The 13,657-nt window shown below is 43.1% G+C and overlaps 1 protein-coding gene across 1 annotated transcript in view; it reads left to right on the top strand.

Annotated features, from left to right (window-relative positions):
* bsna (bassoon presynaptic cytomatrix protein a) overlaps positions 1 to 13,657 on the top strand; it is a 192,735-nt gene that overhangs the window by 165,021 nt on the left and 14,057 nt on the right. Inside the window, 5 exon segments of the mRNA XM_030056314.1 lie at positions 230 to 727; positions 4,356 to 4,684; positions 9,631 to 9,724; positions 10,917 to 11,048; positions 11,732 to 11,787. Of these exon segments, the coding sequence (XP_029912174.1) occupies positions 230 to 727; positions 4,356 to 4,684; positions 9,631 to 9,724; positions 10,917 to 11,048; positions 11,732 to 11,772 (1,094 nt within the window). The 3' untranslated portion in view covers positions 11,773 to 11,787.

Below are 13,657 nucleotides of genomic sequence, written 5' to 3'. Positions count from 1 at the left end.
TACATTGTCTTGTAATGTGTTACGACGGAGTGTGAGGCGTATTCTGCATGGATGTAAATGTTTTATTTTTATTTTCTGCCTTTCTTTCTGTTTCTTCTCCCTCCCCTTCTTTTCTTTTTTTTGCATGTGGTTGGTGTTCTTCCTTCTTCTTCCTTCCTTCTCTCAGCCTGCATGCCGCTGTCTCCCAACGACATGGAGATTGACTGTGATCTGCTCTCGGTTTCCAAAGCCTACCATCTGGGCCAGGAAGAGACTGACTGGTTCGAGAAGCCGCGCTCCAGTTCCCGACACTACAGCAGCCACTCGTCTGGGAGGAGCCGGCACAGTGTCAAACATACCTACCATGACTACGATGAGCCTCCTGAGGAGGACTTGTGGCCCCAGGATGACTATGGTCACGGAGGGCGACATTCTTCTTCCCGTGACCACCGGCACCATGGCAGCTCCAGCCGGCACTCGTCATCATCACGCCACTCAGACGAGCCGAGGTCCTCAAGGTCGTCCAAGGGGCACCCCAAGGACCAATCGATGCGCCACGACCCCTCAGGGCGATCATCGTCGTCAGGGAGACGTGGGGAGTCACGGTCCGGAGGGTACCACTCCTCGGACTACTCTCGAGACCCATCTGGGCACCACCATGGACAGCGCTCATCCAGACAGGGAGACCCTCACAGGTCCTCCCGCAGCAAGTCCCAGCAGCCTGCAGACCTCCAGGGCCAGCCGCCAGGTACACACTGGGCCCTTTTACACCTAGCATAACAAGATTCATGTATACTAATTATGTTTACATATAACATAGTTGGATTACATCGAAAACTGACATTAAAATGCATCTCCAGTGTACAAATTAAAATGGAGATTCTCTTTCCCGTGCCAAAACAGACTGATATACATGTTGCTGCCTCTCAATATTTTCAGCCCTTAAAACCGACAGGAAACACCTCGGGCTCTAGTTTCCCGGCGCAGCGCGGGGTGGCGCAGTGAGGCGAACCCCGCGCAGAGCTAGTTTCGACCGGCGAAACGGCAGAGGCGGACAGTGTCCAAGTTTCGCAGGCGGAGGTTCGCCGAGATGGGAGTGGCGGCGCAGCGGGGGGAGGTGCCGACAGATTCGGCTTGGCGCAGTGACAGTTTCGTGCCAAAAGGCTTCGCCGAGGTGCGCCAAAAGCTCGCCTCCTGAAACCACGTCTACTTTCAGCGCAAGGCGGAGCGGAGCCGGTGCAGTGGAAGTTTGGCTGCCTGGCGCACATCACCAAAACCTCACAATCAGCACAAACGGTGCCAATCTCCTTTGATCTGACATCAGCTGTGACGGGACAGTTGATATGGAGATATATGTATGTGCTGATTGTGATCGTAGCATTGAATAGTGTTTTTTTTCGGTATTTATTGCATCGTTCATGTGTCTGACATTCCGGAAGCCTGCCTGTGAGGTTTTGGTGACGTGTCCGCACTGCTCGCCGGTCTCCGCTCCGCGCCTGTCTCCTGAGCTCCGCTCCGCCTGCGGCAATAGACCTCCATGTCAGCTGTGTAAACTTTCATTACGCCTTCGCGCAGCGCATTTTAAAGGCAAGGACAGGGGCTCATTTGATTGGTTACATGTGAATCGGCTGTATCAAACCCACTCCACGCCTTCTCTCCTCCCTTGCGCCGGTAGGAGGGACGGCGGAGTACTTGCGCCACCGAGAACGGCGTGCCAAACTTGGAAAATCCGCCTGGCCACACCCAGTTGGCGAAGCGCATCTGCGCTACGCCCCCGCCTCGCCTGGTCTGCAAAACTAGAGCCCCTCATCTTGCTTCCCATCCTCAGGAGTCCTGACCATCTATTTTGAAAAAGATATAACTACCTGAGCTGTTTTGAACCATCTGCTGACGTCTGTCACTGTATACGCATTGGAGACACATTGCTTTTACACTTGGCTGTGGCCAGAAAGTATCTCTATCCACCTACATTGGGGACTTTGGTAGTCAGATCTTTCATGGGTTTTGAGTATATTTACAAATAGGTTTTATATTTTTGCTCTGGGAGATTACAATCCAAAAACCCAGGGTGCATGTTGGAAAGTGAGTCTTATTTGCTTGTGTGGTTGTTTGTTAACATATATCTTGAAATTGTAAAATGATGCAATACCCAAAGTTTTGTGATCATGTAATTCTTACTCATTAAGTCATTCATTCATTTACTCACTTTGCATTTGCATTCACTCAAAAATACACAAATAATATTTTCTAAGGTATGACTGTGTACTTATTCAAGCATTTGGAATAATGTGAATTAGTTGGAAAAAACACAGTATTCAAACGTATATATCTTCATTCACTCTTGATTAGCAAACATTCAAATTCAGTTGCTGGATCCCATTCAGGTTCAGGCCTGAGTGACAGCAGTGTGGCACTTGTCCATACTTAGAAGTACTGCCAAACCGTCTTCATTGAAAACAAATTATATTTCTGTCACCTGATTTGTGACAGGCAGATTTCTCATTCCAGGTTTCAGTATCACTAAGTACCTCACACTTATTTAAACATGCACTAAGTGATTTCAAGTCACTAGGCCCAGCTGTTTTGCTGTTTTTTTGCATCTTTCCGCCCTTTGTTGTCAAATGTCAGCCCAGACTGTAGAGCTTCACTACATTCTTGAATTGGAGCTCAGAGACAAAATAATTCAAGTAATCCAATGAGAGCCTTGTGAGAGTGAAATATATCCCTCATTTCCACCCCAAAATCACATTTTTTCGCCTTCACTTTTGGTTTTGTACAACCAAGCTGCTGTGAACCTGGAATGTTTTATGAAAAAGTTTGAACTCTCAGTGCCCTCTAATGGTCAGAAATCGCTTTAACACATGCTGAATTTAAGTTAGTCTTTTTGATATTCTAACATAAAACAAAATTCAAACTGAAAGTAGCCAAGAAAGCAGGAACAAATGAGTTACTGCAGTGAATGAATGAGACAACAACTACTACCTGGATTTGCACTCATTGTAAATCACTCAGGGTACGTGCATCAAAAACTTGCAAAATGTGAAACAAAACTGTAATGAAGCGACAGACAATACATTTTTTGGAAATTATCCCTTGCACTTCAACCCTCCCTTGTCATAGCCTGGTACAGGGTTTAATAACCCTGTTGTTCAGAGTGTGTTTGATGCTCTTTCACAATCAAATGTCCCCTCAGGGATAAACAGTTTTTAATTAACTATCTCAAGCGTAACTTTTCCTATGAAATGTTTCCTCCCAGGGTGGCACCGTGGCCGTGTGCTAAGGCTTACACCATGCACTCATTAAATCGCTGGTTTGATCTTCACTTGTGACATTTTTTGCAGGTCATCCCTTCTCTCATTCTCATTTTCCCTATCAGTCACCATTTAATGCCACTTAATAAAAGCAGATATGCCATTAAAATTAATTACAAAAGGTTTGGAGATGAGAATTGAATTCCCAAAGTACAAACTTTTCTCAGAGACCGCGCTGTTTTGGAGGCAGAAAAGTCATGTGGAGCCAGAGAAGCACAGTTGTACAGTAAAGATGCAATCTAACAAAATTAAACTTTTGAGGCTAGTTAGCCGAGCTGCCCTTCCAGACTCAAACTAAAATTGACCAAGCTATGTACATTAGCTAAGATAGCCGAATAACTTTCCACAACCATTAATGTTAACTCCATGAATGTAAAAGGGACTCTCTGCCATTTATATATTTATTTCTATTTTTACCAGAGTTATTTCTTTGCCATTCAAGTTTGCCAGCTGGCCAATTTGAGCTCTGAGCCATCTGTCGTTGTTTGGCTCTTCCCATGAAAGTTTAACTCAACCAGTGAGATTATTTTTGCTTTCAGAGCGGTTCTGCCTCTGAGAAATGTTTCTAACCCTAAAACTCTCGTCTTCTAGAATTCATCAGCTAAACTAAGCTAATAACAGTGACAGATTAGCCTACATAGCACACAACAAATATATTCAATCTTAAATCACTAAGTGCATTCGTGATTGAGAAGGAAGATGTACATGAAAATGAGTTGTGGAGCTAAACATGACAAGGCAAAGCTCAAGTTATAATGTTATAGTTATCTATACTATCTGCAAGGTATTGGGAAACTGAAGGCCTGGAAAAATGAATTTGATCAATTCCAGGTCTCAAACAGTTTAGAAATTGCACCAGTCTGGAAAACTCTAAAAACGTTTGTCTTCATTCCCTGTGCAGTAACATCCAGTCTCTTTGCTATGTGTTTCTGATCAAGATGTCCTATTAGAACTTCCATCAGCCTGAAGAGTTGATGTCTGTCCTCCCTGCTTTTGTTCATGCACTTTAGTATGATTGTGAATTTTTCACAATACAATGTCTCCACCCTCCATCCATCCACCCAGGCTCCTCCAGGTCTGGCAGCAGCTCTACCCGGGGACAGGGCCCTGCCGGAGGGCCCCCAGGATCTGGACGACAGGCTGGTCCAGGCTCCCAGACAGACGGGGCTCCAGGACAGAGGACCCAGCTCCAACAGCAGGCCCAGACGTCGGCGGCCAGGCCAGGGCAGCCCGGTGCAGCGGGGACCACCGGGCCTCAGCAGCAGCCCCCTGCCCAGGGTCAAGGCATGGGCATGGGGCAGGGCCAGGCCAAGCCAGGGCAAATGGGACCAGCTGGTGGACCCATGGGCCAGGCCAGGCAGGCCGGTCCCACCGGCCCCACGCCAGCCACCACGGTGAGTACAGTACAGACAGGGAAAGAAAGCAGGCAGAACAGGGTAAGGGTTAGCTAAAGAGATTTAAAACTGTTCTTTGCAGCTTGACATGATGGAAAGTCATGGTATGATACAAAGGCTGTGTTCAGGCATGCAGCTCAAAGTAGGTTTTTTCACATATTCACCAGGAGCTGGGTATTTTCTCTTTACTCTGAACAACAAAGACTGGAATCTGATCTTTTCAGGTTAGATTTATGTCTCATACATACCTTAGGCCGATTCAAATGTAATGCAACTTGCAGCTCTGAAAATGCACTCGGATTGGATTTCAGACGTGTTACTCCCCATGCGACAGGGATTTAATGCCATGTGCTCTGATGAGAAAAGTGAAAACAACAAACTTGGGAGAGAAAACAACATGTACAAACATGGCATACACCACCGTCTGACTCATGCAGCAGTTGTACTCTACTGCATGTATCAGAATCAGAGTCATAAATAATTTATTGATCCCAAAGAGGAAACTGGGTAAAGTGCAATCACAAAAATAAGCAACAGCATAACTTCCATGTTAACTTATTGATCCGTAGATTTGTAAATTTATTTTAAAAGGTCAGAAGCACAATAAGACAATAAAAAAACAGCTACCCTGTACGCACAATACATGGAAAAATATGACTCTGTACACTTGCACGATGAAGGATTTTTTTATTCCTTCTCATATATGAATTCTCTCACTCTCCCCCATTTCTTTCCTGTTTTTTCTCAAGCGATTTTTAACAGCTGCTCCACCTTTATCCCTCTCCTTCTCCATCCATCCTCCTCTTCCCAATTATTTAATTTCTCTCTTTTGTCTCCCTGTTTGATTTACGTTTGAGTTTTTTCCTTGGTCCTCATCTCCCTCCTTCCCTCCATGCTCCTCTTCCTCCCCGTCATCTCTTTTCTCTCACAAACACCCTTTCCTTTCCTCTTTAGTCCCCCCTGCGTCTTTTTCACCCTGCCCTGCCCCCACCCTCCTTTGTCCCTCCATCCTCCCTGAGATAAGAGCTGGTACATCTCCTCCCAGTTCAGATGGTTTATTTAAATTCTGCTATGCCCCTGTTGGCAGGCCTTATCTGGTGTTGTGATTAACACAGAGGCAGCTGATAACTCAGTGCAGCTGATTCAGTGTCGGGTAGAAAGAGATGCAGAGGAGATTGGCACTCAAAAATCTCTCCCAGCAAAAAAAAAAAAATCTATTCTGAGCCCTGCATTTTCTCCATCAGAAATCCATGTGAATGTATTTACCGCTGAACGCCTGAAAACTAATTATAACACCTTTTAACTTGGAAATTCTGGTACTTTAATGAGTCTTTCCCCAAATTCTCTCTCCTCAAAAACTCTGCTACGAGTTAGTATTGCATGAATATATTTGCCATTGAATCTCACAAAACTGCATTCACTGTTTATTAAGAAAAGCCCATGGTGTTCATGATGTCTTTTACTGCTGAATAGTGTCCATGATTTTCATATTGCTGCATTGTTGTGCTATCAGCGGGACAGAATAATGACATATTTCATTTTGTCTGGTATCAGCTGATGCAGGAATGTGTCTGGGAAAATATTTTTAAAGCTGTGTTGTTGTTGTGGAACAGCTCCGACAGGAAGCCGTACACAGTAAATCTAGCAGTAGTCGCATGATTATTATTCAGTCTGCAGCCTCATTCACTTTAACTCTTATTTCAGGTCCATTGTGTAATTAAAAGCATTGATTAAGTGGCCCGTCAATGATTAAATGCTGTATGCAAATTAGTCACGATGCACTGCAAATGTTTCGCTGCAGCTAAAGCGGAGTCGGAGTAAATGGAGAGCAAACGTAAAATGTGATTATTTGGCTCCAATCCAAAGTTTTGTCAAATGAACTTTAGTGCTTTAATGCTTTTAACAGAAAGGACCGCCACAAATAGCTTCGCAGAGAACCGACAGCCTAAGTAAGACAATAAAAGCAAGATATATTAAGACTCCAGCGTTGGTTGGATTGACTGCTGGTTTATAGGGCAGTTAACTGGATGTCTATTACAATGGCAGCCATCAAAAATGTTCCCGAGCCCTGAATCTGTCCAGCAGCAACAGCCGCTGCAGTCCACTCTTCCTCTGATGCTGAAGGTAGAGCTGAAGAGGCATAATATGCAGCGCTAATCTTTGAAACTGCTCACCAGGCTGTTTCTCCGCACCTTGTGATGACTAACCGGAAGCAAATTTGAATTTTCCAAACACCTCCGCTCAGATAGAGAGCAGAGCTGCAGCAAGGATGCGGTAAAATGTGACACTTCTACGGCGGCTACATCTGGAAAAGCTTATTGGGCACAAAACAAATAAACATGGATTACGCTTTTAATTTGAGCTGCAGAGGCCAAACCAATTACCGGAGAATGCCACAGAGTTTCAAAGCCATGCAGATTCTGTGGCCGAGGACAATTCAGGACATAAATGTGCCACAAATTAGAAAGACCTGTTTTACCGACCAGCTCACCAGACACTGCATTGTATTGTACTTAAAATCTTCTTTCCCACATTTTGTTGTTTGTAAAAGGCAGATGCAAAAGAGGAAAACATCATTTCTGTGGGTTTGTGGTTGTGGTTGCGTTGAAAAGCAAAGCAAATGGATTATTTTCCAGCAACCGGCTGCTTCAAACTTGCTAACAGAATAATAAGCCCGTCTCCAGTCGGCCAATTTTTATTTACATTTTATCGTGTTTACAAAGAAACATTGTGCACTTTTGTTGTGCACTGGGAAAAGATTATGCTATGGCTGTGTGACTGTGCCCAAGACAGCTTTCCACACGCATGGGTACATTTTCTGCTCGGGAATGAATAGTGCCACAATAATATGGAATTCATTTGGATGAAAACATTTAACCCAAAACCCAAGTCGTTTTCAGCAGAAAGGCTGCAGGCTTATTCGCTCAGGGTCACAATGTTGGAGGACAGGACAGTCACGATTTTTTAAACCAGGAAAAGTTAACTGAGCACTTACTGTATCCTGTATCTCCTCTCTGCATGGGGTCGAATGCTTTGCAAAAGGGTATCTGGGTAGTAGCTGTCAACAGAGAGACGAGAACTTCCATTTCCCCAGCTGGTTTTTAAATAAATAAAAAAAAACATTAATCTACAAAAAGTAAAATTGTCAAGACAAAAAAATGACTTAATGTATCACTAATGGGTTGTCGTGCCCTTCATTTTTTATTCCTCAGTGCTCGGTCTCCAGTTAATGATGCCTCTTGGTTTTGAATGAGGCGTACTAACACTGCAATCACACTCAAACCACCGGGTACCGTGTATGATTCAGAGTATTTGTAGAATAAATAATCAAGCCTGGTTATTGATTATATAGTTCTGCGGTACACATCAGTGCTGCTGCCTTGATTCGCTAATGAAATGTTTTCACCCCAGAAACATCACAGAGCTAGAAAACAAGATTTGGTTGAGTTCATGCATGCAGTATCAGTGTGGTAATTCAATAAATCCAGTGCATGCAGCATGTGTGGTGCAATGTAATGAATGTGTAATGGTAGGAGAAGAGAGAGATACCACCAGAGGGGAATACGCAGTATTTGTAATGTATACATTCACTGAGATCAAGAGGAAGTAATGAACATAAGGGAAAGTAAAGGAAGTACAGGCTGTCCATAAAGTCTCTTTACAATTTAACAAATTTATTACAAAAGCAAATGAATAGACAAATCTGTGGAAATTATTACAAAATGAAGAGTAGATATTGAAGGGTTTTTTTTGCCTGATTTAATGCACCTCTATATGGGCACCATTAGTTGCACGAAGCACATCAAGACAGTTCTCGATTTCTTGCCATGTTCGCTGTAGCAGAGCCTCATCAGTGGTGGCAATGGCATCAGTGATCTTTAGCTGAAATACACAAATGCAGTGTAATTAAAAACGTTGATAACCACTGAGTACATAGAACAAATCTGATTAACATATCTCATCAATTGCTTTTGTAATAGATTTTTTAAATTGTAAAGAGAATTTGTGGACAGTGTTGCATAAATTTGATCCCGTAAACAAGAGCATGTGTCTGATGGAGAGATGTCAAATGAAAAATATATTTGAACAGTCTTTTGAGAAGTATTTTCAGGTTTGACCTCGCTGATTGCAAGCTGGAGAGAAACATTAACACCAGACATCAAAAGTTTTAAGCTGTAGCCAAATTTTGTGTGACTCAACAAAACCATGAAACATCAGCTGATTTTTTTTTTTTTTTTTTGTGGTTCTACAAAAGAAAAAAAAAAAAAAAAAAAAAACCTTGGGCCTGTGCTGACTGCTGTCTGGAGCCTCTGTCAGTGTGAAAGCCGGGACAGATAGCTGACCTTTTTGAATCTGAATGCTCAGGCAGGCGGCTGACTGGCCGGCCTTTCCTCTGTGTGAGGCTAAACGCTGTTTGACAACGTTGAAACTCATCATTCAGTCCGTCATCATTCATACCATCCAGTAAGCTGTCACAACAAACACAATAGGGGAGCGGCGTTCTCTGTCATCCTCTTCCTCTGTCTCTGCACCTCGGCCTGTTTCTCTCTCTCCTGTCACTCTCACTCTGACTCGCTCTCCTCCTCTTACCTCTCTCTCTCTTTCTCTCTTCTCTTATCGCTCCCATTCCCCAGGTCTCTCCCTCTCTCAAATTTTGTATAAGTATGTATGGAAATGAATGCCGTATCTCCCTCACGCCTGTCTTTCACCAGCATTGTGGATTTGAAAGCGGCGTCTCCCCCACCGTCTTCAATTACCGACAGTTTCACTGTGAAAAGAGGATAAATACGAAGATGTATTTGTGTTTCTAAATGACTGCTTTCATGCCTGCCCTCCTCTGTATTTCTGTCGGTTTGCCCTTATTCTCATGCTCTCTCTCTCTCTCTCTCTCTTTCCCTCTCTCTCTCTCTCTCTTCCTCTCTCTCTCTCTCTCTCTCCCCCTGCAGGGCAAAATCGACACGCCTCCAGTAACAGCCATTGGAGCAAAAGCAGCGCCTGCTACAGCTGCAAAAACCCCACAACCCCCACTCACAGGCATAGGTACAGTACACTCCTCTCTCTCTCTCTCACACACACACACACACACACACACACACACACACACACACACACACACACACACACACACTCAGTCACACACAGCCACACAGCACTCCCGTCACGCCAGCTGCTGCTGTGTGTGGCTGTATTATGTAATCAGCGTGTGCCGTCTCATTTAATCTGAGATTAATCCACAGAGTGTCGGGACAGATAATCTCACAGTGGAAACACAGGAGGGGTTCTCACCGCCGTGGCGCTGGATCAGCCCGTCTCTGCCCTCTAACTGTATCATTAGTCACTCAGAAAGTTAATTTGGTATTAACGTAGGCAGGTGGATGGGTCTGTCACTTAGTGAGTTATGTGGGTAGGTAAGTAGGTAAATAGATATGTAATTAATCAATCAGTTAGTTATTAAGCTTGGTTTGTCGTTAGTTAGTTAGTTGTAGTTTTATTTGTCATTCTATAAAGTAAGGTCATTCAGCTGCTCTTAGTAAGCCAAAACTAACTAATTACATTTACTCATAAAAGCTCAGTCAGCAAAAACGAGAAGAGAAGTCTGCTTCTGCTTTCGTTGGTTCTACTTTTTGTCATTTCTGAATTTCACAATAAAAGCTGCATGATGAAAAATTGCACATGGTCGATGGAAGTGAAAAACATTTGGACTCAACTGGCAAAAATATGTGGTATAATTGTGGAAAAAAAAAAAAGAGGGAATAATGTCAGTGAGCTGGTCTGACGATGACAACCATGTATACTCAACCATCATAATTATTACTTATTCCTCATGTGTCAGTTGAGTCTACAGGGTCCTCAGTTCAGTTTTAGTGTAATGTCCCTTTAAAAGCATGCAGTGTGCAGCGTGTTCTCTCCTCCTTTTCTAACTGCATGGAAAAGATCCCAGCTAACACAGTTGCTGTTTGGAAAAAGGAGCTCAGTCACTTTTACTGCCAGGACATTTGAAATGAGACACTTTGGACTTTTACTGCAGGAGATTTTTACTGCACTACTTCTACTTCTACTGCAGTCAGATACCAGCAGAGGAACAGTACTTCTACTTGAGTAGCAGTTTGTAGTACTCTTTCCACCACTGGTGTTATGGCAATTCTGACTCTCATTATCTCTTCTTGATTATTCCCCTCCCTCTTTGCTCCTTTCCACTCCTCCTCCTCCTCTTCCTCCTCTCTCTCTCCAGGCTCCAAGGCGGCTCCTAGGCCAGGAGGCATCGGCAGTGCAGCAGCAGGTCAGCCCGGCATGGAGGGAGAGGGCATGTTCTCCAAGATCCTGCCTGGAGGAGCAGCTGAGCAGGCCGGAAAACTAGGAGAAGGTACCGCAAAATAAATCACCTGGCAAAATAAATCACCTGGCCTTTGAAAAATGACAGCGCATTACAACCTGTTTTTAAAAGTGGAAGTTCATACACTTGGCCACGCTACAGTGAAAGACATCAGTCAGTGTCTAGAGGAGCTACGGCACGTGTAGCAATTATTTTCAATAAGTGGATACCACATTAATTTTGAGACGTTAGTTAAATTACCATAAACAAATGACATCATCGGTGAAAAGGGGCTGACAGCCGCCACTGTCTTAGATGCTGCATTTTACATGTTGGACCACTGGCTCAGAGTTGTCTGGATTGATTTACAGCACAAAAACAGGAAGAGGGCGCTGTTTTCCCAGAGCAAACGGAGCTAAAGCTTTGAGAGTTTCTGGCAGCCGCAGATGGTGGAAGGAGTGAAAGGTCCATGGAAAACTCACTTCCAGCATGTTCATCCTCCTCAGTAAATAGACAGAGAAAACAAACACATGCGGAGCGTTGCCAGGGAGGGATTACACTGAGGAATCAGACTTTGACAGTGATAAACTGATGCTTCAAACTGTTGCAAACACCATTTTTTAAAAATCTGACATCAATATGCAAATGTGTCTTTACCCTGCTGGATCATAATCTTCTCAAATTCGATCACTGTACTAACTTCTCTTTTTTTTTTTTTGTCTCCCACCTTTCAGCTATCTCTGGATTTGGCAAGAAGTTCACCTCTTTCTTCTGAGGTGCTGAGATGAAGGTATGTCATTTTTTAATTTTTTAACATTTTAATTTGGATTGTTACTTTAGCTTTACACTTTATGATAGCTTACTTATAATATTTGGCAACCTCAGTCAGTTACAAGCTTGTTTAAAGCCTTAGTACAACCATTAATTATTCTTTACTGTGTCTGAATTTGGTAATACCGTGTATTTGTTTACCTCCATTCATGACTAATTTCAGTGTTTCTACCTGGTGTATGTGTTTAAATATTTCTCTAATTTTGTTACAAGCCACTGAGACTGTGTTTGATAATTAACAGGAGTTAAAATAAGAAAATACCTGAAACTAATTTCCTTCCTGTCATGCATTTTTCTGTTGAAATGTCCCAATATCCAGCTCAAAGGAGCATTTGTTTAGGTGCAACCTAATTGGCGAGGGACATCAGATATTGGACAGGAGGCACCAAAATCTGAGAGAGTGAGGCGGCAGATTTCACATTAAAGGAGCTTTATTTCATTAGAACTTCCCCTTAACATCAGGTGACAGTCTATATTGATTACCCAAACAGAAAAATGCACGACAAAGGAAATTAGCTTCAGATATTTTCACTTTTTTTTTTTACTGTTAATTGTCAAACACAAACAAGAGGAATATTTAAACACAAACTATACATGAGTTAAACACCGGAATTAGTCATAAATGGAGTTTAAGAGTGTGTTTCTTTACCAAACTCATACACCGTAAAGAGTATCTCACTTTTTTGACAGGGATGACTTCATCAGTGCTAAAGGTATCACTAAAATCATAATCATACACAAAATCAGATAAAAGGAAACTTATAGTAGAGCTCTCATTGGTGACAGTAGTCGCTCTCAATAACAAAAAAAAGAAATAACTGACTGATTGGTTCATTGTGCACTTTGGTTTGAACTGAAGGGCGAGGATGCAGCTCCATCCGTAACACCTTCTCCAGAGCAGACTGAATTTATGAATATCACTGCAACTCAACTTCAGGGATTGTCATTGCTTTGCCTGAGCTGAGGATTTCATCTGTCTGGGGTTTCACAGCACTACGGCCCCACGAAATCCACTGAAAAGCCATGAAACACATTTCAAAATGTACGACTGTCCATATGAAAAGACACATAACAGACCACTTCCTCCAGAGACACAGGGTGCTCGTATTTTCCATCAATGATTCAGACACAGCCGTGGAAACGTTTCTTATTTTGTGCAATAAATGGATGAAGTGTATCTCAAATCTCTGAATTGTTGGGTATAAAAAAAAATATCTGAGATGCTACCAGTCTGAAGTCTACTGGGATGGTAAGCTGCAGAGTGTTGACTCTTGTTGTAGGCATCGAGTGGGTGTCTTAAAGTGGTTTACTCAGGATAGGCAGTGTGTTGTTAGAGCTGTGTGAGGAGCAGTGGGAATGTGTGTGTGTTGTCGGTGTTTCTTATTTTCGGTGTCTGTGGAGAGCTCTGCATGTGTGGGTTGAGGAGACTAAAGTTTGACTTCACATGCCATGACAACTTACTCCTACTACGCCATAGATCTGGATGAAACAAGCCGTGTGTATACACATCAGATTAGTATGACTGTACACACACACACACACACACACACAGCATTTTGATGCAGGCATGTCAGGTCCCAGGGTACAAACACACACCTTCTATCAGGAACTGGACTGCTGCAATCACGCCGCCATCGCTGTCAGTCTTTCTTGAGTTTTGTTTGGAGGTGGAACTGCACTCTGAAGGCCCATTCATGCTCAATGTTAATTATGGATACAGATTCCTTCGTTAATTTGATCCATATTTCTGCATGTCTTCATTAAGCTTACAGATAAAAAAAAATTTCCCCATCCTCCTGTCATGATGTGGTCAGTCACCTCACAGTTTA

This window comes from Myripristis murdjan, chromosome 7 (genome assembly GCF_902150065.1).
Source record: "Myripristis murdjan chromosome 7, fMyrMur1.1, whole genome shotgun sequence".
In the NCBI taxonomy this organism is placed as follows: domain Eukaryota; kingdom Metazoa; phylum Chordata; class Actinopteri; order Holocentriformes; family Holocentridae; genus Myripristis; species Myripristis murdjan.
The sequence above is the reverse complement of the archived record's forward strand: the minus strand, read 5'-3'. Positions and strand labels throughout refer to the sequence as shown.